The sequence below is a fragment of the Hyposmocoma kahamanoa genome, unplaced genomic scaffold, assembly GCF_003589595.1.
Source record: "Hyposmocoma kahamanoa isolate Upper Pololo Valley unplaced genomic scaffold, ASM358959v1 192, whole genome shotgun sequence".
Classification (NCBI taxonomy): domain Eukaryota; kingdom Metazoa; phylum Arthropoda; class Insecta; order Lepidoptera; family Cosmopterigidae; genus Hyposmocoma; species Hyposmocoma kahamanoa.
Window position 1 is genome coordinate 13,501,701 of NW_020653719.1, and position 27,377 is coordinate 13,529,077.

The following is a 27,377-nucleotide window of genomic DNA, read 5'->3' on the forward strand; positions in this document are numbered from 1 at the left end:
ACTTCGCCCGACACTCTGAAACAAAAGTTGACAAATCCCATGTGCCAGTAATTCATCAGCACCCTTACCATTCTAAACCGGAACGCAGTAATGCTCACATCAGTGCTTGGTGGCAGAAATAGGTAAGGTGGCAGTACTACCTTGGACCAACTCTTTCACAAGAAGCTTTATTGCTACTGAAGCATTCTTATTTTATTTACTACCCCAAATTTATACAAAGTTAATGTAAAATTATCATTTATTCCATAAGTAAAATAAATTTACGATTAAAAACATTGACTTACAATTATATGGACGTCGGGTCCGCGCTAAAAAGTGTCCGCACTTGTAAGGCGCTAAAATCGTATACAGAGCGCCAAACTCCGCTTTAGTCTTCATTTGTTCGACTGACAGCGCGATACTGCGATGACATTGCAATTTAAATTTCGAATAGGTTGACTTGGGACATTTTTTTCGTGGTTTTTGTATTAGACCCGTCGTCCATTTATTTGTAAGTCAATGATTAAAAACATAATTTTTTAAGCTACTGCTCGTTCCCTGTCCCTGAGAAGAACGAGCAAAACAATCTAGGTATTGGTCTTTTCAAATAAACTTAAATGCTATGGAATACACTTTGAATCGAATTTGTGTGGAATATCATCTTACCATACATCTTTATCTAACACGTAGTCTTCAATTTTGTAATATGACTTTTTAATTAAAATACTTTTTATGTAAGTTTTAACTTACACTCTTGCTGTAATTTCTCGCCATTGAACGTTGATTGCATTTTGTAAGATTTGAGGACTTTCAATTACATTCGCTGTTTGTTGAGAAAAAAATTATCGCAAATGTAGATAACATCTGATATATTATGGTTTAAACGGCAACGTGTCCGTGGTCCTAACATAAAATCAGTTCTGGGAAAGTACTAAATTATGTCACCCCAGCTGGCACCAAGCAAGTAGTATTTAGTGTCATTTTTCTGTTGTGTTTTTATTTGAATTTTTTATTATCTAATCTACATCAAAATGTTTCTTTTTGTGCTTTTATTTTTTTGTTACTTTCTTCACGTTTGTATAACTTTTTATAACGTGGTTGTTGTTGTTTATTGTCGTGCCATTTGTGGCAATTCAATAAATGTCTTAACTTTCAATGACTTTGGTGGCCCAGTGGTTAGCTCTGCTTGCGCCACATTAGGAAATCTTGGGTTCGATTCCTGGTGGACCCAGGGCATTGTAAGACAACGCAGACATCACAATCGTTCCTTCTACGAACCTGCAATAGGTAAAGTGGTCTTGCCTTTAAAGTATTTTCCTTTGACGTGAGGTTCTTCAAAAAGCAAAAGCAAGAGACAATAGTGCCTTTTTTTGACCATACCCAATTTGAGCTGTGAAACTGACGTGAAATTTGTAATCAAGACTAGTTAAAGTGATTCATAGGTAGCCTAGTAAATCATTTATCTAAGAAATTACGCGAATTATAGCGAGAGCCGGCGCCGATATATATATATATATATTAAAATATTTTAAGAATTGTGCATTTGTATTTGTGACTTGTCAGATTACGGAATTAAGTCAGGTAGACATAGATCACGATTGTTAGAATAAGGTGTTCGTTCAAGAATAATAGAAGTGTATACACTACGAATAAGAAACTTCAATAAACGGAAGATTACGAGTTTCATTGAAGTGAAGTCTGGTCCGTTTTGAGTCGGATTCAGACGGGATCCAACAAGTCCTTTGTCTTAATCTTTACTTTTATTTTATTCTATTATAAAATGCATGTGTATTGTGTTGTTTTTTTAGTTCGCTATGATAGTCTGATAGATAAAGAGATAGAGGGTAAGGGTTCCTAGTTTGAGACCAGGTAGTTAATGTGATTTTGTAGTAAATTATTATTAATAGCTTTATTTATCTTCCCTTCTTTCTCTTATAATATTAATTAACTATTCTCTTAAAACACTTGAAGAATTACCGGCTTACGTCAAGCACTAATAATAATATTTGTTAATAATAATATTTGTTCCTCAATCAAATTGCATGGTTTCTAACTCAAATATGGGACCGTTATAATTACGTTATGTCAGCTTGTTTGTCTTTAGTCCGTTAACTCGCCCAGTTAAGCAGCTATTGTCATAAAGTTTAGTATGTAAACGCAAATAGGTGTCCCTAAAGTAGAAATTTTTGATCATTAAAACTAATACATACATCCCATGAGTAGCGCGATTCACGTAAGTTCCAGCTATCAAAATATCGTTGAAGTTACGTAGTCGTTCGATCGAAGTCCTATCCAAAATGGGTATACGTATCACTTGAACGAACGTTGATATGAGTAGAATCGAAACGTAACGACTAATGAACGACATCTTGGATTGTGAAATTTGACATTTAATTATCGAAAGTCTATTGAAAGAACTGTCAAAATTTTAGCAGAATACGTGTGACTTGTCGTTTAGAGTCGATTCAAGGACGTTTCTTATACCAGAACACGCTTTGGACTCGTTGGGGTTCACTGTCACACGTGAATACGAAAAAGCAGTTCAACGAGTAAATCGCTACGATATCGTAACGGTTTGATTGCGTGAATCACCCCAGAGGGCATAACAAATGATAGTTTACTGCTATCACAAATCCATTGTATTTAAAATTGTTTTTATTTTGTAACTTAATTAAATAATGTGTAACATCGATATCTTTTCGGAAAGTAAATATGTTAATTTATACTTACTTAATTAAATTTTTTTATTGAATTGATATTCAATTCTTTTTTGTGAAATTACTTCACTAGTTTGTTATAATTATTAATACAAAGATCGAACACTCAGAAAAAATTCCTTCGATCCGGTCGGATTCAAATCGACGTCTTCTTGCATACCGTGGCAGACGCTATACCAACTAAGCCACGGAACGAACCAACGGACCTCACGAATTTTTCTATGTGCTTGCGTCGTGTCTTTGTACTTGGTCTTTCAACGACTTATACTTACTTACTTACTTGTTCTCCCTTCTTTTTGCGTCGAGTTTTTTTTTTAATACACACACACTTAACATAGCCCCGTACTACGGATCCTATGTATATCCTATATATGTATCCTATGTGTGATAATCCTGTGTCGCGGGTGCCATGGACACACATATACAACATACACACATATACAACCACAAATTACACCCAAACTCACGAGAGAAACAAATGTAGGTCATACAAATACTTCTCCCGGCCCGGGAATCGAACCTGGGACCTCTGCGTGGCAATCCGGCATGGTGACCGTTCGGCCACCGAGGCAGTTTTGGTAGCAGTAGAGGTCCTTGTGAAAGAGCTCGTCCAGGGAAGTACTGCCACCATACCTATATCTGCTGCCAAGCAGTAGTGTGGGCTATCTATACTGCATTCCGGTTTGGAAAGTTATATAATAATAAATTAAGGGTGCTAGTGAAATTACAGGCGCATGGGACTTGTCAACTTATGTCTCCGGGTGACGGGCGCAATGGCAGTGTCTCTCAGATCGTTTCGATTTAAACCAGTTGTACGACTTGTTCGTCCCGTCACATGGTATAAAAAAGTGTTAAAAATGGTTGCTACAATTATTGTGTATAGATTCAGAATGCTGGAAGTTTTCATCGCATAGTTTTTAAAAGCAAACGAAAGATGTTTTTTAATAATCTTCGTTGAAGTTACACATAGCATACATTAGCATTAGCATCTTGTAACTTATTCATCTCACTCAAGTGACTACTTTAATAGTTGGCAAGATAAGAGACACAAGTTGAAGATGTTAACTTTAAACTTTATGATTCAGCTCAAACTTCGTCTCGGTATTTACATTTGCTTTTTGTTTGTTACTTTTGGTATAGAAATCAAATGATAGTTCTTTGGAAAAGGAATACTGATCCGTTGTGACGATATCACTACAAACATGTACTTTAACTCCACTCCACTGCTGAGCACGTGTCTTTTCTAATTCCACTTTAATAGGACTAGAAGTTTTTGTGAAAAAGTTCGTTTTGGGAAGTATTCTGACCACACTTATTTCTGCCGCCAAGCTGTAAGCTGTTGGAATAATATTCCAGCACCTTTAAGACTTTTAAAATCTAAACGCACCTTCAAGGAGAAGGTAAAGGAACTTCTTCTTGACAGTCAAAAAAAGGGTATTTCACAGAGCTTTGCTTAGGTGGCGAAAATTTGCTGCATATCATCATCATCAGCCTATTGAAGTCCAGTCCAGTCCTATTGCATATATTGTGTATTAAAACCATGATTAACCCACTAACAATTTAATTTTCTTTTATATCTGTATTTCACTTGTTTTTCTTAATTTTTCTTTTATATATTGTACACTTACAATATATAGTTTGAATTAAATCACTAATATTTTTAATTTATTTTTTAAACATTACATTTATATTATCTTCCTATTTATTTGGTTTCTATTCTAATTATTATTATATGTTTAAATATAACTAAATGGAAAAATGACGTCAGCGAGCTGATTATCGTATCTGCGATTACCTCTAGGTTATAGCTGAAAATCAGCGGTTTGCTCTTGAGTAAACACCGACGCTGAGCTATGACCTTTTTGCACTGCTGCAGCACACGTACATAACTGGGTGTCTAGCAGTGCTGCGACTCTGCTGTTTTTGTTTATTTTTTGTTTTGTTTGTGTTTTTGTTTTTTTTTATTTTTTTTTGCTGTTATGTACGTGTGAATGTAGTAACAAATAAACGTTTTATCTATCTATCTATCTAATTTGAATATTACTGCGTTCCTGTTTTATTTAATGATAAAGATATACCAACAGCATAAGTATAGTTTTGAAAAAACAGATTATGGTAAGAGAATTTTTTTTTATACATATGCCTGTAACTGGTACACACAACTTTGTAGGATTTAATTAGCACAGAACTTATTATGGATATGGTTACCTATCAGTGTTCCGAAATGAAGTTTTCCAGAATTAACGTTTGCTCGAATTTTCATAACCTCGAAAGTAATTTTGAGAGGAAAATATTTTTTCTTTTCAACCTAGCTTAACCTTTTTTTTTATCCGAGGGAATCTGCCCCCGGGCAGGGCCGGGGTTATGTGGGACTAGGAACCCTGAAGGGGAGCAACCCGACCGCACTAAACCTCCTGGGTGGTCCTCCTCTCCGCTGCAGGTAGAGGGCACGGGTACGCTATCGCTCGTCCGCGCCTCCACCAGCGGCTGGCCGCGCCCAGCGCAGCCCCTCCCCGAGAAGGAGACACAACGGTCCCCCGACTCCAAATGTAAAGCTCGCCGAATACCAGACGAGCCTTCCATCTCCGGCCCCTCCATTCTGGGCAGCCAATTCCTCCGAGTCCTCTACCCAGACATTCATTCTGGGCAGCGAATCCCTCCGAGTCCGCTACCCAGAGGCCATGGGGCCAGGACAACATCGCCTCAACTGTGAAGTTCAGTGGATGCTCCCCTAGTCCCCGCGGCGGATCTGTTGGTAGGGTCCGCCACAACATCCTACGCGCATCCACGTGGGCTCTCCGTAGAGAGTCCTTCGGAGCGCCCACCGCACGGACCTATCGCCCAAATTCGGCCGCGGAGGACAGGACGCGCGGCAAATTTCTCTGAGACCCTCCTCTCCGCATGCGTCCACATGGACCCGCTCGGCCTAGATCAAGACAAGCCCGCGCGGTACGCCCTCCTCCTCGGGCCAGCCTAGCTCTACTGAGTTCCTTTTAGCTTCACCGTGGGATGAAATCGACCACGGCCACTATAGCCCCCCGCCGTTCGAGTTTGTGATAGGTTACAAGTGGGTATACACATCAATTGAAAAAGAAATATATAAAAACAAGAGAAAACGTTTCTGTTATTTGAAATAAAACAAAAATAAATATAAAACACATACAGACTTGTTGGCGGTTGCATTTCGTGGCCTCGTTATGAAACCTACAGTAGCGTAAGAAAATAAAAAAAATTAGTGCACCGGCAAAACGGGAGCGGGAGACGAATGTCATTGGGAGGTAATTTTTGAATGTGGAAGTAAAGAAAATATTATGTATGCGTATTGTATGGTTTATATTATTAAGTTATCTAATTAATAACACCCTTGTTTGAATTCGTCGAGTGGAAGGTGAGGTTTGCAGACAAATGTATTTAACAAATAAATACGAAATTACAAATTTTTGTGTACATGTTTGATAAGGAAGTATTTTGATTTATCTGTCTGGGTTTGATTTAAGTGTTTTCCTGAGATATTTTTTTTCTAATGGGGCTGACATGTTTAATAACGACCAAAACCCCTGAATAAATAAAGAGTAAAATAATATGTTGTGACTTTAAAGTATTGCCAACAGTTTTGTTATAAATATTTTTAGTTATCGTTGAAGAATGTTTTGCAGTGTTTTGAAGGGTAAGGGTGCTGGTGATGTTACAGGCATATGGAACTTGTCAACTTATGTCTCAGAGTGACGGGCGTAGAGGCGTGTCCCTCAGGTCTTTACGACTTAAAGCTCTTAGTGTCACTGCACCTGTTATGGGTTGGCGTGTCGCTTACCATCAAGCGCACGACTTGTTACTTCCTTTATTTTGTTATTGTTTTCGTATTTGATTTTTTTCTTTATTTTTTTTTCACAAAATTCGGTGAGCATAATATTACTAAGGTAAATAAATACGGCTGTTTGCAAAAATAACAAATAACAAAAGAAAATGACCAAAACATAAACTTGTGTTCATTGGTGGTATCGATCTGTATATCCATAGTGTTCCTTATGTCAGATGGTAAGTTATTATAAATCTTGGCACTCATTACAGTAATATCGTTATATATAAGGGCAGATCTGCTACCTACGCTGTCAAGTTTATTAATCCTACGGGCATTCTTCACATACTTAAAGAATTTTCGTTTGAAAATGAAAACTGTAATGTTAAATATATAAAGAGATGTTAACGTTAGTAAACTATGTTTCTTGAAAGAAGGCCTATAGCTGTCTGTTCTTTTTAAACCACACATTGCTCCTAAATTGTGAAGTGATTACACCACTGTCACCCTAACTCGTGGTAGAGGCACAGTAGCGTAAATAGAAAACTACCGTGAAACTCAACATATTAACTAATCTAACGGATTCACTCCCATACTAACGTACTTAAATCAAATTTTTTGTTCAATCTGTTTCAAACTAGATTTAATCTCATGATTAAGTACCATGGACCAATAAAGCTGGGTACTCACTAGCAAGTTGTAACCGTTGCATGTTATGTAATCAAAAATCATAGCGAGCGGTACGCGTGATGTTCACAGTGAGCCGTCTAATTGAAGGCTGTTTCAAACATACACACTAGAACCTCGTTACTGTATCTGCACGGAATAGTTACAGCTCGCTAATGAGCACCCGGCTTAACTGAGATCGATTTCTAATCGCGATACAAGATGGCGTAGTCGGGTATTTAGTACCTATTGGCACACCAGATGCCGCGACGAGTACCAAATGACTATTTTTGTAACTAATTTGTTTTACATTGACAAGCTGCAACTTATCAAAGTAACTCTAATTTCCAGTGATAACATAAAATCAACTAGATGACGCTTATTGCACAGATTTTTATGAATACTACTGAATATTTTTTATTTTGTTTAGAATTAGCGCCATCTACCCATATTAGGCAGCGTTAATTGATAAATTGGTTTGCAAAACACAATACTTTTCAACAAAAGAGTACAGCGATGTACTGCCACCTTACCTATTTCTGCCGCCAAGCTGTAATGTTAGCATTACTGCGTTCCGGTTTAGAAGAATAAGGGTGCTGGTGAAACTGGCACATGGTACTTGTTAACTTATGTCTCAGGGTGACGGGCGCAGTGGCAGTGCCCCTCAGATCTTTGCGTTTTATGGCTCTTAGGAGTGACACTGTAACTGTTATGGACAGGCCTGTAGCTTACCATCACGCGCACGACGTGTCCGTCCCGGCACTTGATATTATATTAAAAAAAAATAGTTTGGATATTAGCAGTCTTCAGTTACTGAAGACAATCTTCTTGGCTACCGTTGCTCAGTTTAATTTATAATAATTAATTTTCAATAGGAGATCCACCGCCTCGTCTCACCTGGTTCCTAGAGAACACTGTCATAGATGACTCCTTCGAACAAACACCAGATGGTTCTACAGTCAACATGCTGACCTTCCCCAACATAGGCCGCCAGCACCTGAACTCCAGACTGGTCTGCCAAGCGAGTAACACCAACTTAGCACCACCTTTGACTAAACTGCTGATTTTGGATATCAATTGTGAGTATTTTCTTCTCAGTCGTATTCTTCACTACGGAAAGGCATTCGAGATTTTATGGACGATTTCCTTCCATCCAGTTCTGTTTTCGGCTTATCTTTGAACAGTAGCTATATAATTGTGAGTATACATATATTTATATACCTACGCCTTTGAATTCCCATTAGTGTAGGCAGATACTAGGTTCTTAGTAGTATAGCTCCCTGTGAAAGAATTCGTCCAGAACAGTACTGCTATCTATTTCTGCCTCCAAGCAGTAATGTGACCATTACTTCGAGTTTTGAAGCAAGGGTATTGTGAAACTACAGGCGCATGTGACTAGAAAAGTTGATGTCTCAATGCAACCATTGCTGTGGCAATGCCGTTTAAATATTTTGCAATTTAAAGCTTTGAGTCTTGTCAAATTACACCCCGAGAAGATCATAAAGGTCCGAGGAGCACTGGCACAGCGTATGTTCCTCTGGAACTTAACATCAGCCCCATGTGCCTGTCGTTTCACCTGCACCTTTGATCCTCAAAACTGGAACACAGTAAAGCTTACATTAATGCTATGTATTAATTCCTATAATTAGAGTCGATCTTACAAATTAATTTTGCAACACATAAATCTTACTTTCTTTGTACTACATTATACCTCTAATATGCCGATATAAAAACAAACTTGCTTTGTTTCTTTTAACTGCTTGTAAATCATTAAGAGAAGCAGCTGTAATTATTCTGAATTATATTTTTGATCTATGCCCATAAGTAACGAATATTCTCTCATAGAAGTACTTAGTACAGAATAATCGCTTCCTGATACCTAGTTCAGAATTAGCCTTTCAATCCGCAATTATTTTCTAAACTCAGATGAGAAATCGATAAAAGTTAGAAAGAATATTTCCGATAAGAATTGTAATTCAAAAAAACAATTTTTGTTGCAGTAAGGCCACTGACAGTTCAGATCCTGAATAAGAACCGGCAGCTGTCGGCAGACAGAACTTACGAGGTGGAGTGTCAAACAACAGGGTCCAGACCAGAGGCGCTGGTCACCTGGTGGAAAGGGTCCAGGCAGATAAAAAGGAGCTCTAAAGTCGTAAGTGTTTTTTCAATATTTATTTTATAGGCCAACAAATTTGGAGGTAAGGTTGATTCCTTTGAGAATAACAAGCAAGAAACTCTTGGGCTTTCTCTGTGTAAACAGACACCTGTTCACATTTATCATTTTACAATAATTACATAAAATATGGGTAGAAACAACCTAAAAAAGTTAAACGTATCTCTCCCATGGGATTTTTTCATTCAATTTTGCTGAAATTATACAATTTTGTACTGAAGTAACTTATACAGGGTTATTTGTAAAGTAATAGGGGTTAAAGTATGAAATTGCCGATTTGTACTGAAAATCTAAATTGTTTATTTTTTAAATTTTTAACAAATTTATTTAATCAAAATAGTTGCCATTATTATCTGTACATTGCTGCCATCTAATGGGAAGGTTATTAATGCCTTTGCGATAGAACTCCGACGGTCTAGACTGCACAAACTGTGTGAAAGCATTTTGTACTGCCTCCTGGGAAGAAAACTTCTTGTCACGTAGATAATTGTCCAAATCACGAAAAAAATGGTAGTCCGTTGGAGCAAGGTCTGGTGAATACGGAGGATGACGAATGTTTTCTAACTACAGTTCCTGAAGGGTCAAAATGGTTTCTCGTGCTGTGTGAGGTCTCGCGTTGTCGTGGAGCAATAATGGTGAAGATCGATTCATGAGTCGGGGCTGTTTTACTGCTAGTTTTGTCAACATGGTTCGGAGTTCGGCACAATAGACATCTGCCGTTATTGCTTGACCAGATCGGAGAAAACTATAGTGAATAACATCATGCTGAGACCACCAAACAGTTACCATTACCTTTTTATTGGTAAGTTTTGCTTTAGGACATTGTTGTGGCATTTGACCTGGGGTCAGCCATTGCATTTTTCTTTTCCGGTTATCATAAAGAATCCACTTTTCATCACATGTTACAATTCGATCCAATATTCCTTCATTTCTGTACCGGTTCAACAAGGCAACACAAGTTTCAACACGCGTTTCTTTCTGCAGATCAGTCAAATCATGAGGCACCCATTTTTCGTATTTTTTTATTTTATTGATTTGACGCAAGTGAGTCAATATTGTGGGTAAGGTAACGTTAAACCATGCCGCTAATTCCTGGGTAGTTTGACTAGGATCGGCTTCCACTATCTCTCTTAATTCATCGTTATTCACCTGTGTAGGCGGTCTTCCTCGTGGCTCGTTCTTTAAGTCGAAATTTCCATCACGAAAGCGTTTAAACCAAAATCGCACGGTGCGTTCATTAGTAGACCCCTCTCCAAACGCAACATTGATATTGCGGGCTGTTTCTGCCGCGTTAGTTCCACGTCGGAACTCGTATTCAAAAATCACTCGAATTTTCGCAGTATCCATCTTTCTTGTCTAAATTGAATAACAAAAACAATAGAAAGTCGATATTCAAATGTTTCAAATTAAAAAAAAAAATCACAGAAACCATTTGAAAAAAGTTTCATTCGAAAACCTCAAACCATGAAGATTCTATGAAAATTCAAAGAACCTATTGCAATAAAACGGCAATTTCATACTTTAACCCCTAATATTAACAACCTCGCAGAACTACATAGTCAACATCATACACAACAACTTTTTTTTATTCCGGATGCAGAGCTAATCTTAAATAAACAAAATAACAGCCCACCCATAAAAGTCTGTTCAATAAGCGCCATCTAGTTGAACTCTGAAAAAGGTCAAAATCAACTCTTATACCTAGATGGCGCTGATCGATAGCATGGAAGTAGTTTATATTATGTAAATTGCCGTGAATATGAATGAATTCCTCTTTAATATGAAATATAGGAAGTCAGTTGCTGCTGCATGAGCTAAAATTTTTTCTAAACTTTGACAAATATGCATATCAATAGATGTTACAAACTAATTTATAAATTCCCGCTTGCTAATATGGGTAGATGGCACTAATTCTAAATAAAATAAACTATACAGGAATAATCATTGAAATAACGCCATCTAGTTGATTCGTTTGTTATTGATAGAAATTAGAGCAGCATGAAGCAAACATTGCAGCTCGTCTATGTAAAACAAATTAGTTACAAAAATATTTATTATTTATATATATATTTACTATTTGGTACTCGTTGCGACATCTGGTTTACCAATAGATTTTAGTATCTATCCCGACCACGCTGTCTTGTATCTCGATTAGCAGTCCTCTTGCTTTATTGGTCCATGCCTCTAGTGATATTTATGTATGTGTACACTTTTGTTCCAATATCGCCTCCAGAGCAATGGAATAAGATCCATCAACGAGTACCTTGTTTTGCCTGCTGTTGTCTGTAAAAACGGTGGCATTTGTACAACTCGTGCAAAAGCTACTGCATGAGAACAACACCGTCACAATGAATAAATTCATGACCTTGCAACTTGACCTCGGGACGGCTGTCAATAATTTTATCCGACGAAACGTAACTTTTGCCTCTTAGTAAAGGTTTGGCAAGAGTTATCTAATATTCCACGGTCTTTGATCTTAAAAGGATCAAAGTGGAAGTGAAAACTCATTTCGATTTCTCCATTCGCTTCAATCTTTTTATTTTATTACATACTTGACGATTTCCAATAGCTTTTTGTAACCTGACCTTTGTACAAGGTTATTTTTGACTAATTCTACTTCTAATAGGACATGAACCTATTGTTCTGATTTAAATAGCGTATATTTGTTTTTTCAAACAAACCAACGTTTCGGGCCCTTTACAGGTCCCATGGTCACGGTTGTCAGTCAACAGTAAAGGGCCCGAAACATTTGTTTGTTTGAAAAAACAAATATACGCCACTTAAATCCGGAAAAAACCTATGAACTCGACTTCTACATACACATACTTCATGTATGTGACCTTTTGGTAAACAAAGACAAAAAAATAACAATATTGTATCGGAATGACAGCAGTAAGAACCTCCTGAACAAGCCGGTTTCCGAAAGGGTTTTATACCATAGACCACATCCATACGCTGCAGCAGGTTATATAGAAGACCGAGGAGTATAACCGGCCACTTTGCTTAGCGTTTGTGGACTATGAGGAGGCCTTTGATTCGACCGAGACCTGGGCGTGCTAAGTAGACTATAGGTATATCGAGATGTTAAGGTACTTATACAAAAACGCCAGAGCGATCACAGCATCAGAGCTCTAATCCTATCCTATAACGAGGCGTGAGACAGGGAGATGTGATATCTGTGAAACTGTTCACTGCTGCGTTAGAGGATATTTTCAAGCTTCTGAACTGGAAAGGACTTGGCATCAACATCAACGGCGAGTATCTAACACACCTTCGATTTTCCGATGATATAGTTCTTATGGCTGAGACCTTGGGAGACCTGAACGCAATGCTCGAAGATCTCAGTAGTGTTTCCTGAAGAGTGGGTCTTAAGATGAACATGGACAAGGCGAAGATCATGTCGAATGCCCATGTTGTACCCGCTCCAGTTAAAATTGGGAAGTGGTTGACCATTACGTATACCTGGGACAGACAGTTTAGTTAGGCAAGTCCAATTTTGAGAAAGAGATCTCTCGTCGAATCCAGCTCGGATGGGCAGCGTTCGGGAAATTACAAAAAATCTTTGCGCCCAAATTACCTTAGTGTCTCAAGATGAAAGTCTGACCAGTGTGTGTTGCCAGTGATCACATATGGATCAGAAACGTGGCCCTCACTATGGGTCTCATAAGAAGGCTCAAGGTCGCTCAGCGGGCAATGGAGAGAGCGATGCTCGGTATTTCCCTACGTGATAGAATCAGAAATGAGGAAATCCGTAGGAGAACTTAGGTAACCGACATAGCTCGAAGAATTGGTCAGCTGAAGTGGCAATGGGCGGGGCACATAGCATAACCGATGGCCGTTGGGGCAGAAAGGTTCTTCAATGGCGATCGCGCACTGGACGATGCTCAGTGGGTAGGCCCTCCATCAGGTGGACCGACGATCTGGTAAAGGTCGCGGGAAGCCGATGGATGCGGGCAGCACAGGACCGATCGTCATGAAGTTCGTTGGGGGCGGCCTATGACCAGCAGTGGGCGTCGTATGGCTGGATGATGATAACAGTAAAATTTCTCATTTCAACTGGATTCAAACCAGGGTTTTCCAACAAACCGTGTTACGCAAGCCACGGAAGGAACTAGCAGACCTTACGAATTTTTCTACGTGCTTGTTGCAGATCATTGTTTTCGGTTTAATAGAGAAATCTATTTCATCATTCAGCAGGTACCTGGAAGACGGTGGTTCAAATCCAGTCTTACCGCCTGGCGCACAATTTGTTCGTCCCGCACTTTGTATTATAAAAAAATAAGTCATTATTTGTAATAGTGAATTTACCTGTTACTTTCGATATATCCCTGACTGTACCCATCACAGACATTACATGTACAGAGTAACATTTTGTGGTTAATAATTAACATAACCTCAAAAATGTTGTTTGTATCAATTTTCCCTATTTGAAGAATTATAAACCCTGTGTAATTAGAACGTATATGGAAATACAAATGAAACTCTGTATCTACGATTGAGCGTCGCCAACTTTTTCAGCTGGTCCAACTTGGGCATTGTCTTTTAGGATAGAAACTATCTTTTTTTTAATTTACTTATTAATATTATATTGCATTTAGTCGCTTCTTCCACGGCCTGAAAATGAATTTTTAAATTGGTGAGGCAGCATTATCCGACAATAGCACAGTCGATCGGGGCCAGCATCTCAGGTTCAAGAAACGATCGTGCCGCATTAAGCTGCACCGTGATCTCCATTTATACTGGAACCGACGACATAATATAAAAGTCAAACCACTTCAAGTTGTTAGTGAGGCAGGCTGGAATGAACCCGTAAGCAGACACAACAATTGGTATTATTTCAATGGAGATCACATCCCACACGCCGGTGATGTCGTGCACCAGATCGAAATCTTTCGACGTTTTCTGGTTTCAGCTTCCAGATCCTTATAGTGTAAGATGGTGAAGTCTGGAAGAAATACCCTTTGCGACTGATGCAATTATGCTAATGGGTATGTCATGCTGTGACAATGGGTATGTCACATAAAATTTCGGCTCGGTCTTGTTAGAGTATTGGCGTATTGGGTAAATACTTGTAATAAGGCATCCTCTATTGGCCGGGTGGTTACCACGAAGCGAGCATTAATGAAATACTTTGGAGGCTTGGTGTTGTCTGTGCAAGGAATCATATCTAGTAAGAGCGATAGAATAGGAAACCATGTAGAGTCAAGTCTAGTAAATTAGATTTTAATTAGAATTTGATGACACAATTATGGAAATGGACGCTGAAGTTGCAAAAATTGCTGTATTGTTTTTTACAGATATTCCAATAACGACTACTAATACCTAGCCGTCAAATTCGTTTGACGGCTTGGTATTGGTATTTTTTTGAACAAAAAAAAACAGACGCGGAAACCTTACTAAAAGAAAAAATTTGATTTAGTGTTGCTATTTCAAAAATGTCGTCACGGCATCGATCGCCGCAGCTGTAGTCGTCCTTGCATTTGTTTACACACTCACCCATGCACCATGAGTGCGGTGTTACTTGAAACCGCGGCGGCGTAGGCGAGTGCTGCCGCAATCGTCTACTAATGTATAGGCTGCAGTCGTGCCACTGGTGAGAAGTGACGCCGCAACTCTTTCGGCCGCAGAGCGTTAATCTATATAAATGTAAAATATGTAATCAGCCTTAAAAGATATTCTAAAGTCTTAGATAAAATAGAATTACTGCTTATCATGATGGTCTTTACGTCAAAGTATTCAATAAACTAAAATGTACTGCGTCTTATTTACCTTGTGTTTTTAATAATTGTCATCGAGGATGTGTTTCTTGATCTCATGAAGCAAAACAAAGTTATACCCATTTTAAATCTGGTAGTAATTCAGACTCACCAATTTGAGACCTATTTCAATATTAGTGACTTTCAGAAAATATTTGAAAAAAAATTTTTTAGTAGTGTCCAGAGAGTCGATGTCAACGATACAAGATCAGGCTCTACAATTAGCATAAGCTTCCCTCAAGGGTCAACTCTAAGTCCGTTTTTATTCTTAATGTATATTAATTACTTTTTTTACTACTTACTTGAACTTGACGTTATTACATTTCTTATTGTTTAAAGTTAAAGGCATGTTCTTATGACGATATGAATAATGATATTTTAAAGGTTTGCAGAAAATTACTTGCTTTTTAATAAGGAAAAAAAAAACAAATTGTGTATTATAAATGTACATTATCTGATGTTAGACAGACGATCACGAACATCATAAAAGTAAATGAAAAATTTAACCTTGTAAATTTCATTTCGTTAACAGTTCATTTTTCAAGTATAACTTTACTAGGTTACTTAACTAAATCTTGAAATTACTCTGCTCAGTAATGTAAGCGATTTAAAAAAAAATGCGAAATCTTTCAGGCATAGATCCCGGTAAATTAGCTATAGCTACTTTCACAGTTTCATAACATAAGTTTGTTTTATGATAAGGTAGTCGAAATTAATTCAACATTTGACCAGCATAAACGCAGATAAGGCAATTTAGAACCAGGGCCCCAGAGCGTCTCTGAGACTGCTAACAGATTGACCACAGACCACATAAATACTAGTAGATTGACTGTATGTTTGCACTTAATGCGTGAGGTCGTAATCAATATCACCAGAACCCTTATCTTACCCTTCAAAACCGGAAGACAGTAACGCTGACATAACTTCACTGAGAAAAGCGGAAAACCGAACCAAATCGACCATATAATCTCGAATGTACATGACATGGACATGACCTTCAGCAATGAAGAATATGACTAATAAGAAGAAATGTAAAAGCATCTTATAAATCATTGAGCTACAAATAAATGGACGACGGGTCTAATACAAAAACCACGAAAAAAATGTCCCAAGTCAACCTATTTAAACGTAGTGACATGTAAAGGAATATGAAAAAGCTAAAACGTTGAATTTAAATTGTAATGTCATCGCAGTACTGTCTAATTTTGCTTGCTTCGCTGTCAGTCGAACAAACGAAGACTAAAGCGTGAATAACGCTCTGTATACGATTTTAACGCCCTATAAGTTCGGACACTTTTTAGCGCGGACCCGACGTCCATATAATTGTAAGTCAATGTTATAAATAATAATATATTTAAGTAGATTTCATGAAAAAAAAACGTTATTATCTCCTGCAAGAGCTGTAGTTTTTATTTTAGAAATAAACATTGACTTTACCAAGCAACGAAACGAACAAGTTGTGCGCCTGGTGGTAAGCGACACGCCTATCCTTGACAGTTGCTGTACATATATACATACTTTTAAACTTTCGCGTTGCATTGATTTTAGATTTATTTTATTATCTTGTAAACTTTACATTATTATATACAATATATTGTATTACAAGAATCGTTACAAATTGTAATAAATGTTACATTTCAAAAAATTACAAATATCCAGTATAAGTTTTGTACTACGTAATTTTAACATAGTCAATGTAGTTATGTGAAATAATGTAGGAACATATTAAATAATATAATAATAATTATGTCAATATAATGATTGTATGCATAAATTTTTTGTATTTTATTTATTTGTGTAAAACAATATCTATACCTAATAATCTATATATTACAAGACCATGTCCCTATATTCTTCAGTGGAATAATACGCATTATCCAACAAAAAGTCTTTCATTGCACTAACATTCGGAAACGGGAATAAACGTGTTCACATACGAATAGGAATTTTTCACACCTACCTAGTTTTGGTATTAGTTATTAGTTACAGTACAATTCAGAGCTTTACATCGCAAATATCTGAGAGGCACTGCCTCTGCGCTCGTCCCCCGGAAACTCATGTTAACAAGTCCCAAGTGCCTCTAATTTCACCCTTACCCTTAAGTACCGGAACTTATAATGCTCACAATACTTCTTATTCTTATATAAATAAAACCATGTAAGGGGCAGGATCAATACAAAGATGTTACACAAGTCAAATATCTTTGTACAAAAACAAATACAAAAAAAGCTGACTTAGCCATGTTGCGAGCACACTTACAGAAACACAAAAATTTTCTACTAACTCATACTTATGAGTCCGTCGCTACGTGTCTTGGCGTCTGGTAGCTTCATATATTTAACTACTCAATGTCGTAACTTTATGTTGCTACTAACAAAAGCAATTGAGTATATTATTTGTTATGTAGTAATTACGAATAGCTATTTTTAAACGTTTTCTTTTGGTCTCAAATGAAAGAATTTTCTGTACTATGTGTACCGGAGTAAAAACCGGGTTAAATAGTAACTGGGCACAATTTAGAACACCCAGACTGTAATAAATTCTGAAAAATATGTTTTCCAAACAGTATCAGCTCTTTGTAAAGATTAGCAATTACCGGTATTTCTAAAAAATTGTACCGGAAAATCTCGAGTAATTTTTTAAAATTTTGGTGCTCAATAAAAACACATTGACAATAGCAAAATTGTTTAATTAAAATTTGATTTAGGAACACGGACACAATGTAATTTTTTTTTAATTTGCGATTAAAATAAAAAACAGAAAAAAATTACCAACCAAGCCAACCATACCAAGTGACGGGGCGAACAAGTCGTGAGCTTGGTGGTAAGCGACACGCCTGTTCAAAGATTTGAGGTGCATTGCCACATGACAACGCCCGTCGCCATGAGACATAAGTAGACAAATCCCATAAGCTTGTGATACCTTTCAATACCGGAATAAAGTAATACACACTTTACCGCTTGGCGACAGAAATAGGTAAGGTGGCAATCCTTTCCTGGACGACCTCTTTCATAAGGAGCACCACGGTTTCTAAAATATTATATTTTGACAATTTAATACTTCTCTTTATTTACTCATAAACTTAAGTACGTTTTCATTTGGTGAAACAACTTATACGCGTGACCGTTATTTGATCTAAGTAATCTCCGAAAAAAACGTTAGTTCGCACGTCTACACTAGATAAGCGTAAAATTGGACGACCTCGTACCCGTGGATAGAAAAATGTTATCATCCAGAAATCTAATCGAGAAGGACGAGAAAAATGTTTGTTATCGCCTACAAAAGTAACTTAGTTGTTATGATACGAGCGCGTTAGCCGTAGATTTATATTGATACATATACATATATCAATAATATAATGCACTGTTAATGCTGTAGCGTATTAACTTAAAAAAGTAACTTTTTAAAAATCGATGAACAACGAATTACTTCATGTGGAAGTTTATTTTAATTTATCATTGACTTACAATTATATGGACGTCGGGTCCGCGCTAAAAAGTGTCCGAACTTATAGGGCGTTAAAATCGTATACAGAGCGTCATTCACGCTTTAGTCTTCGTTTGTTCGACTGACAGCGAAGCAAGCAAAATTAGACAGTACTGCGATGACATTACAATTTTAATTCAACGTTTTAGCTTATTCCTTTACATGTCACTACGTGTAAATAAGTTGACTTGGGACATTTTTTTCGTGGTTTTTGTATTAGACTCGTCGTCCATTTATTTGTAAGTCAATGAAATTTATATATAGATTAATCGACAAGCGTGGCAAGAGGCTTGCAGGTGACTCAAAATTAGTAGAGGCGAAGTGCAGAGCCTTGAACACCGCCGTAAAGTTGCCTGCTTATCGGTATTCTGCAGGATATATCACGGAGAGTGTGTGATGGAATTGCATAATTTGATTCCGCCTTCCCGTTTCCATCATCGGGGGACTAGATGTGGGCTGGGATTCCACCCATATGTTGTGGATATTTAACACGAAACGTTTCGCTTCCACATTCATATGGCGAGCGGCTAGAGAGTGGAATTCCCTACCTGCGGACTTGTTCCCCGAACGCTATAACTTGGATCTTTTCAAGGCGAGATTGAATAGGCATTTATTTAGGTGTGCATGCTACATTGTCGACCTCATCATCACTTTTCCATCAAGTGAGATGGAGGTCAAATGCGCACTTATATTTTATAAAAATAAATAAATAAATAAAGTTTATTAAGACATCTAAACAATTTCCTACGTAATTTTTTTTAGTGAATGTCAGAATGATTCACCACCATGATGTTCAATTGTTTTTTTGTGAAGTTACTCAACTAGTTTGTTATAATTATTAATACAAAGATCGAAGACTAAGAAAAATTCCCTCGTTCCGGCTGGATTCGAACCGACCAACTAAGCCACGGAACGAACCAGCGCACATTATGAATTTTTTATGTGCTTGTTGTCGACCGGCGAGTTCCAGAGGCCAATTGCTTGTGTTTCCGAACATATTTTCAGGTCAAATAATATTATAATTAATACAATATTGATATACAAATATAATCAACATTTACTGAGTTTTAAAAACAAGTATCTACATTTTATATTTAATGCTCATTTGTCTTAGTTTTGAAGCCCAACATAAAACTATGAAAGTTAATTTAAACAAATCAATTTTTTTTTGCGTAAGTATGACAAAACAGACTAAAATATCCATTGATTGAATTTATTTTTAAATCATTAAAAAATATGACCGTTTAGATTTTTTTTGCCTGCCGCTTTTACAAATTTAAAATGATCATTCAAATCATTGACTTACAATTATATGGACGTCGGGTCCGCGCTAAAAAGTGTCCGAACTTATAGGGCGTAAAAATCGTATACAGAGCGTCATTCCCGCTTTAGTCTTCGTTTGTTCGACTGACAGCGAAGCAAGCAAAATTAGACAGTACTGCGATGACATTACAATTTAAATTCAACGTTTTAGCGTTTTCATATTCCTTTACATGTCACTACGTTTAAATAGGTTGACTTGGGACTTTTTTTCGTGGTTTTTGTATTAGACCCGTCGTCCATTTATTTGTAAGTCAATGATTCAAATACATGCCTTTTTAAATATGCTCTTTTGTATCGGGGCTTAATTAATTTCAATAAAAGAACTACGCGACATTAAACATAACAACTAGTACAGTAAATAATATTATGCTTAATAAACAGGACAAAAGAAGAAAGTAGTTTCAGAAACGAATACATTTCTCCTTTAACTAGATGAGAATTTAATCGAGAGCTGCGCCCTGGGGTATCGTACCCTGTAAGCTGGCAACGTTTCGCATTTGAATAGTTAACCTTATTCTTCAATAGAAGTAGTTGCCAGTTTTTTGGTCTCCGGAGGCACCGACGAGGCAAAATAAAGGCTTCTTAGTGAGGGGTTTTCCTCCAGCGATCCAGTGTTTCCATGAAAGGGCATGAAACTGTAGCACTAGCTGAGATTGGCGTATATGAATGGTTTTCGGCAGCATTAAAGTTTCCAAACTTCTGTGTGTTTGTTAACCGACCGCGTTTTCCTTATGATCCTTTGTTTAGCAACTACTCATATGAAGTGGGTGTTTGTTAGGTCTCTGCTATTTACAGTTCCGAGATAGCGCGAAATCACTGTCACAATAGTGTTATGAAATAAAGTACTTATGTTATATGATTTTTGACCATTAAGGATAAAAGGAATAGAGGCCACATCTGCTGTGTCAAAATTGAGAGATAAATCCACTGGGACACCGCAGATGTGGCACTCGGTGCGTTGAAATCGTAGCGTTGCGAGGACGCAACGTACCGGCAACACCCGTGTGGCATTGCTCTTAATTAAGAGCACCGCAGCACTCCTCCCTTCTGGCGCCTTATAACTTATACTTATAACGCACCACGTGGAATGTTTTTCTAATTTATATGCAGTACAACGCAGCGTCACAGCTCAGGCGTCGCAATGCCGACGCAGCGCATCGTGTGGTACTAGACGTTTATCTAGTAGATTCATTGTATTAGAGTAGCTTCTCAAACAAAGTTGAATCATTGTGAGTGCTCTCACCGATTGATATTGTTCAGTCTATTGAGAGACAGATATATACCTACATAATTACATCATTGTGTTTACTACAGGTTTAGTGTAGACAAATGAATCAGGAGTTCAGTATTCACTGTTTGCGTAAACTTTGGTTAACGGTGTTGGTTACTCATTAAGTCACTATTTGCTAACTATAACCATGTATGCTATTTGTAACTGTTTGTTGATCCCGACAAAAAAAGCAATATGTCTAGTTCTTTGGCTTTCGAGATTGCTGCACATTAGAAAAACTTTATCGGATCTATTTCGCATATATTTGTTTTTTCACACACACACCAACGTTTTGGGTTCCATGGTCCCATGGTCACGGATTTAACTGCCCCTGTGGCCGAACAGTTACCATCCTGGACTGCCTGCTGTTAATAACGAAATGATCTATTTCCATATTAATATTATCATAATTTATCTATCTACACGCACAAACACACAAAGTGCACACTCATAAATTGCCATAAATTATTACACGTTGAGATAAGTGTGGATTGTCAAGTCCATGATATATTGGTGTGCTGTAGATTTGTAAAATATCATATCAGATCCTTGAACCTTGCGACTGAACACCGAAAACAAAGACCACTATTACCATAATTCACTTTCCTTTGTCATAGCATAATGTCACAGCTTCGTCAGCGCAAAACAAAAGAAAGTCGAGCCAAAAAACTGACCGAGACACAATTTCCTTACTTATCTAGCTATTTGTTCTTTTATTTAGAATACCGTTATAATTGTGTTTATACAGCAAGCTTATAATACTGTATTATTTAATCGCCAATAAATGATATAATTATTTAGCTCCTCTAATTTCGAATTATATAACTTTTTTTTTAATGCACGTACTCATAGCTCCGCACTAGGGAAACCCTGTAACGCGGGTGCCATGGACACATATATAGTCAACCACAAATTACACCCAGTAAAACATTATTGTATAAACAGGTCCTTATGCTAGTGTGGACCTATGGTATCCAGCTGAGGTGCCGTGCCGCAAAAAGCAAATTTTTTTTATTGATATCTTTATTTCATAGGTAAGCATTATTACACTTGAAATCGTCACATTGGTTACACTCTACCGCTCATTCGTAAGGCAGATTACCCTGAAAGAATGAGCAAGAAACTCTAGGGGTTGCTCTTTGTAAATAACATTTGAACACGTTCAACATTTACAATATATTTATTTTTGCTTTCAAACATCAGAGATCGAGACTACCTCCATAACCTAAACGGTTTACTACTACCACGGATTTTTGTCCATAACAGTTGCAGTACCACTCAGAGCTTTAAATCGCAAATATCTGAGGGGCACTGCCATTGCGCCTGTCACTCTGAGACATAAGTTGACAAGTCCCATGTGCCTGTAATTTCACCAGCACCGTCACAGTAATGCTGACATTACTGCTTGGCGGCAGAAATAGGTAAGTTGGCAGTACTACCCTGGACGAACTCCTTCACAAGGAGTTCTTCTGCTACTAAACATACAAACAATACAACGCTTCCAAAATAAAATACTGAGGACAATTGTGAATGCTCCTTGGTATTATATACGAAATGAGGATCGCGATTTGGCTAGAGCCCGTAGATTAAGTAATAAAAAAGTACGCCGAAGCTCACGAATATAGACTTCATCATCACGTGAACTTAGAAGCTACACAGCTATTAGACAATACAAATATAGTGCATAGACTACAAAGAACTAAACCTTTTAGTTAGTGTAGTTAGTTTGAAAAAACAAATATACGCGATTTAAATCCGGAAAAAATAGTTTCATTTCCTATGTGTAACAATCGCGAAAACAAAGGAACTCGATAGTTAAGTTATTGTGAATAAAATAAATATTAGTGCCAGCGTTAACTAGACTATGAACACATAAACTGCCTCCGTGGTCGAACGGTTACCATGCCGGACTGCCACGCAGAGGTCCCAGGTTCGATTCCCGGGCCGGGAGAAATATTTGTATGACCTACTTTTATTTCTCTCGCGAGTTTGGGTGTAATTTGTGGTTGTCTATGTGTGTGTCCATGGCACCCGCGACACAGGGTTTCCCTAGTGCGGGGCTATTTTGAGTGTGTGCATTATTATTATTATTATAAACAAAGTGACATTCCCTTAACTAATATTAAAAGCCATTTTGACGATGGACAATTTCTTTACATAACTTATTTTTGTTTTAGGAAATTATGTTAAATTAAAATTGCTTATTAGTCTTGTAAAATGTCTAGATTGTAATTACTTATAAGCTTTTATTTTTCTTTGTAACAAATGTTTTAAAAAAAACTCACGAGAAATAAATGTAGGAACCGAACTTGGAACCTATGCGTGGCAGTCCAGCATGGTAACCGTACGCCCACGAAAGCAGTTAATTGTTATTAATACAAAGACAGAATAACGAAAAAAAATTCCTTAATCTGATTGGACTGAAACCAGTCCCTATTTATTGTTACGAAATTGAGTTGTAAGAGCGGTGGCCGCGGCATGGCAACCGACACATTTGGTTTGAATCAGATGCTATCTCTGAATGGCACTGCAACTGTTATAGATAGGCGTGTCGCTTACCACCAGGCATATAACTTGTATTATAAAAATAAAACCTCTGTGGCCTACGCTTTGCATTGTGGCCGTTAAATGAGGAGGTTTCGATTCCGGTTAGGTTGTAGTAAACATTTACGAATGTACGTTTCATAGAAACTGAAGTCAAAGATACGTTCCTCTACAGGAATTATAAACATCGATCTCTCATAGGAAATGAAACTATTTTTCCAATCAGTCAACCGTGACCATTGCACAGATTTTTATAGGTGACTGTACTACCTCAGTCAACCGTTACCATGGGACCTGTAAAGGGCCCCAAACGTTGGTTTGCTTGATTTAAATCCTGAAAACTAGTATCAATTCCTATGTGTAACAATCGCGAAAACCTAAGAACTCGTTATCGATCTCTCATTTCAGAAGCAACCGTTTTCCCAATAGGTAACTTCTTACAGTGCTCTAATACTTAACTGCTTATTTTGTTCAAACTTCGTAAATAAACGTACAGTCAAAGTAGAAAGAAGTTTCCAAGTTCATGCAAGACTAAATAAACAAACCGACTGGCGTACTTAAGTTAATATGTAACGAGATGCGCCAAGAGTCAAAATGTTTGCGACAAAGACACAAAAGCAAACTCGTTAAGAAGAAAATGAAACATTAAATTGCATTTTGACAGTCTCTTGTCGTATAATAATAAATAAATAACGCACACACTCAACATAGCCCCGCACTAGGGAAACCCTGTGTCGCGGGTGCCATGGACACACATATAGACAACCACAAATTACACCCAAACTCACGAGAGAAATAATTGTAGGCCATACAACTATTTCTCTCGGCCCGGGAATCGAACCTGGGACCTCTGCGTGGCAGTCCGGCATGGTATCCGTTCGGCCACGGAGGCAGTAAATAACTTAGAGGGATGCCACATGGGCGCTGCCTCGTCGCAACGCTATGATTTCAAGAGTGCCACACGAGCAACGTAGTGTAGCAACGTAACGTCGCGCCACTGCTAATTTTCATACAATGTCTAGTTTGCCAAAATGATGCACGAGTGGCGCTGCAGCAGCGCTCCTAATTTTTTTTTATGGCCCCAGGTGACAGGACAATCACGTCGTGCGCCTGGCGGTAAAACACGTCCATATCGGCAGTACCACTGAGAGCGCTGAGAATTTGTCTCAGGGTGATTCAGATCTTGGGATAATCAGATCATAAGTTCACAAGTCCCATGTGCCTGTAATTTCACCAGCACCCTTTCTCTTCAAAACTTGAACGCGGTAGTTCTTATATTATTGAAATATGCTATACTTTCCCGGACTTCAACAATTGGATTCCAATAATCGACTCTCAATTAACAAACCACTGTTCTACTGGGCTATCACCGCACAATATTTATATAAAAAAAGAAACTGTAATGGCGACATTTCTAATTCTTTACTAAAGGCTGCTTAATAAAGCTTCAAGGACAAAAGAAGCACCTATGTGAAAATTTAACGGGTTTCCAATAGGTTTGAAATATCTTTTCACAAGAAAAGAACACAACAATTCAAATGATCAAACGTTGTTTGGGGAAAGTTTTGTTTTTGATCGCTGGAACAAAAGTATTACGCGCCGTTATTTCTTTGTTTGTCAGGTTATTAAGGGCCAGGGCATGCAGGGCATTTATGCTATTTCAATTGGAATAAGGTATAAATTTCAATGCTCTGGTACCGATCCTAGAACAGCGCGGTGCGCTCTCTGCGGCATCGAAGAGCACGCTAGAAGTTACCGTGGCGGAGGCACGCGACGTAATCTACCGGCATGCACTGGGATCCACCAATATGCGACGAGTCCACCGGTATGCACCAGTGTTGGATGTATCCGATACACACGTATGCGCGCAATATAACAAACCTTGAACGACCCGCTGAAAACACCACCGTTGCGAATTTGTGGCTTAATGGTCGTCTCATATTGCCACAGCCGGACTGGATGACTCGGCAATCCATTTAAACAAGCAATGCAAATAAACTTTATCTTATACAAAGTAAGGCTACATTTGTGTACAAAATTGAGAAAGAAGATGCAGCAAGCGGCGGCGGACAGGATCGAGCTGCGCATCTGGCGCACTTTATAAAATGCATATCATATAACTTAAATTCTAATTAATCAGTAGCAGTAGAGCTCCTTATGAATGAGTATTGCCACATCACCTATTTCTGCCGCCAAGCAGTAATGTTAAGCATTACTGCGTTCCGGTTTCGAAGGGTAAGGTTGCTGGTGAAATTACAGGCACAAGAGACTTGTCACTTTATGTCTCAGGGTGTCGGGCGCAGTGGCAGCGATTCTCAGATCTTTGTAATTTAGAGCACTAAGCGGCGCTTCAACTGTTATGAACAGGAGTGTCGTTTGCCACTAGGCGCACTACTTGTTCGTCCCGGCACTTGGCGTCGTGAAAAAATACATTTCTTCTAACAAAATGCGTACGGGTCTACAGGGGCGCCGGGTTTGATACCAATACCGGGAGAAATACTTGTATGGCCTAGATTTATTTATCTCGTGAGTTGGGGTGTAATTTATGGTTGGTGTAAGATATGAATCGATTGTAAAATGTTTGGTAGCAAATTTTGAAACAATTATCTTGAAATTTCCTGTTAGTAATGAACAAGAATTTGGTTTGAAAACCTCATTTATGTACAAGCTCCTTATCTTTCTACGTTAGTTTTGATTATAGTGACCCTCCCTACATACCCTGAGGGCATACTAGAAGGGCACTATGACCTGTGCGCGCACAGGAACTTCACAAGTTTAGGTTCTGACCCCAGATCAACCAGTGTGCAAAGGGTGAGCCGCTCTGGGTGCACGTACAGTACCCTCCCTATTTTTCAGATAGGTACCGGAGCTGTAGGCATGCTCACTTCGCATTGCGCATTGCACAACTAGCTGTTGCCACCGCTTAGACGTCGACTCTGAGTCCACTATCAAATCTCATCATTGGTAGCGGAGCTGTAAGCCACGCTCACTTCCCGACGCCGAAAAACGACGACTCTCCAGTTTCCAATAACCTAAGCAGCTGGAGGGACCGGAGGATATCTAGCTTATCCTCTCTCCGGGCTAGTGCCGGAGAGTAAGTACAGGAGTTCTGCCGCCAAGCTGTAATGCGGGCATTAATGCGTTCCGGTTTGGAAGATGCTGGTGAAATGGCACATAGGACTTGTCAACTTATGTCACAGGGTGACGGGCGCATTAATAAATAATAATTAATCTTTGCAATGAAAAGCTCTAATTGCCTGCAACTGTTATGGATAGGCATGTCGGTTACAACTAGGTGCACAAGTTGTTCGTCTAAGAAATAAATAAAAAAAATTACTGTGGGTATAGAATAAAATATTTTCGGTCGAAATTATTGTAATAATTGAAAAATGACATTATTTTAATCATTGAATATTTGAAAATATTCAGTTTTATAATACTTTGGCCACCATATGCGGATCTCTGATCGAAAAGATTATCTGAAGGTTCTCATAAGCGGTAAATTCGCTGTGGACATAATTATTTAGTTAATACGGGTTTTATATGTTAAATATACACACAGCTCACTGACACTTATTCATACAAACACATACGCTTACACACACACACCTAAACACACACGCACGCACGCACGCACGCACGCACGCACGCGCGCGTGCACGCACAA

The 27,377-nt window shown here is 38.1% G+C and overlaps 1 protein-coding gene across 1 annotated transcript in view; it reads left to right on the plus strand.

The window, feature by feature from the left end:
* Nucleotides 1–27,377, plus strand: part of LOC113226697 (hemicentin-1-like) — a 160,788-nt gene that overhangs the window by 38,399 nt on the left and 95,012 nt on the right. Inside the window, exons 4-5 of the mRNA XM_026459418.1 lie at nt 8,034–8,237; nt 9,159–9,310. Coding sequence (XP_026315203.1) covers nt 8,034–8,237; nt 9,159–9,310 — 356 coding nt within the window. The remainder of the gene's footprint in view (nt 1–8,033; nt 8,238–9,158; nt 9,311–27,377) is intronic.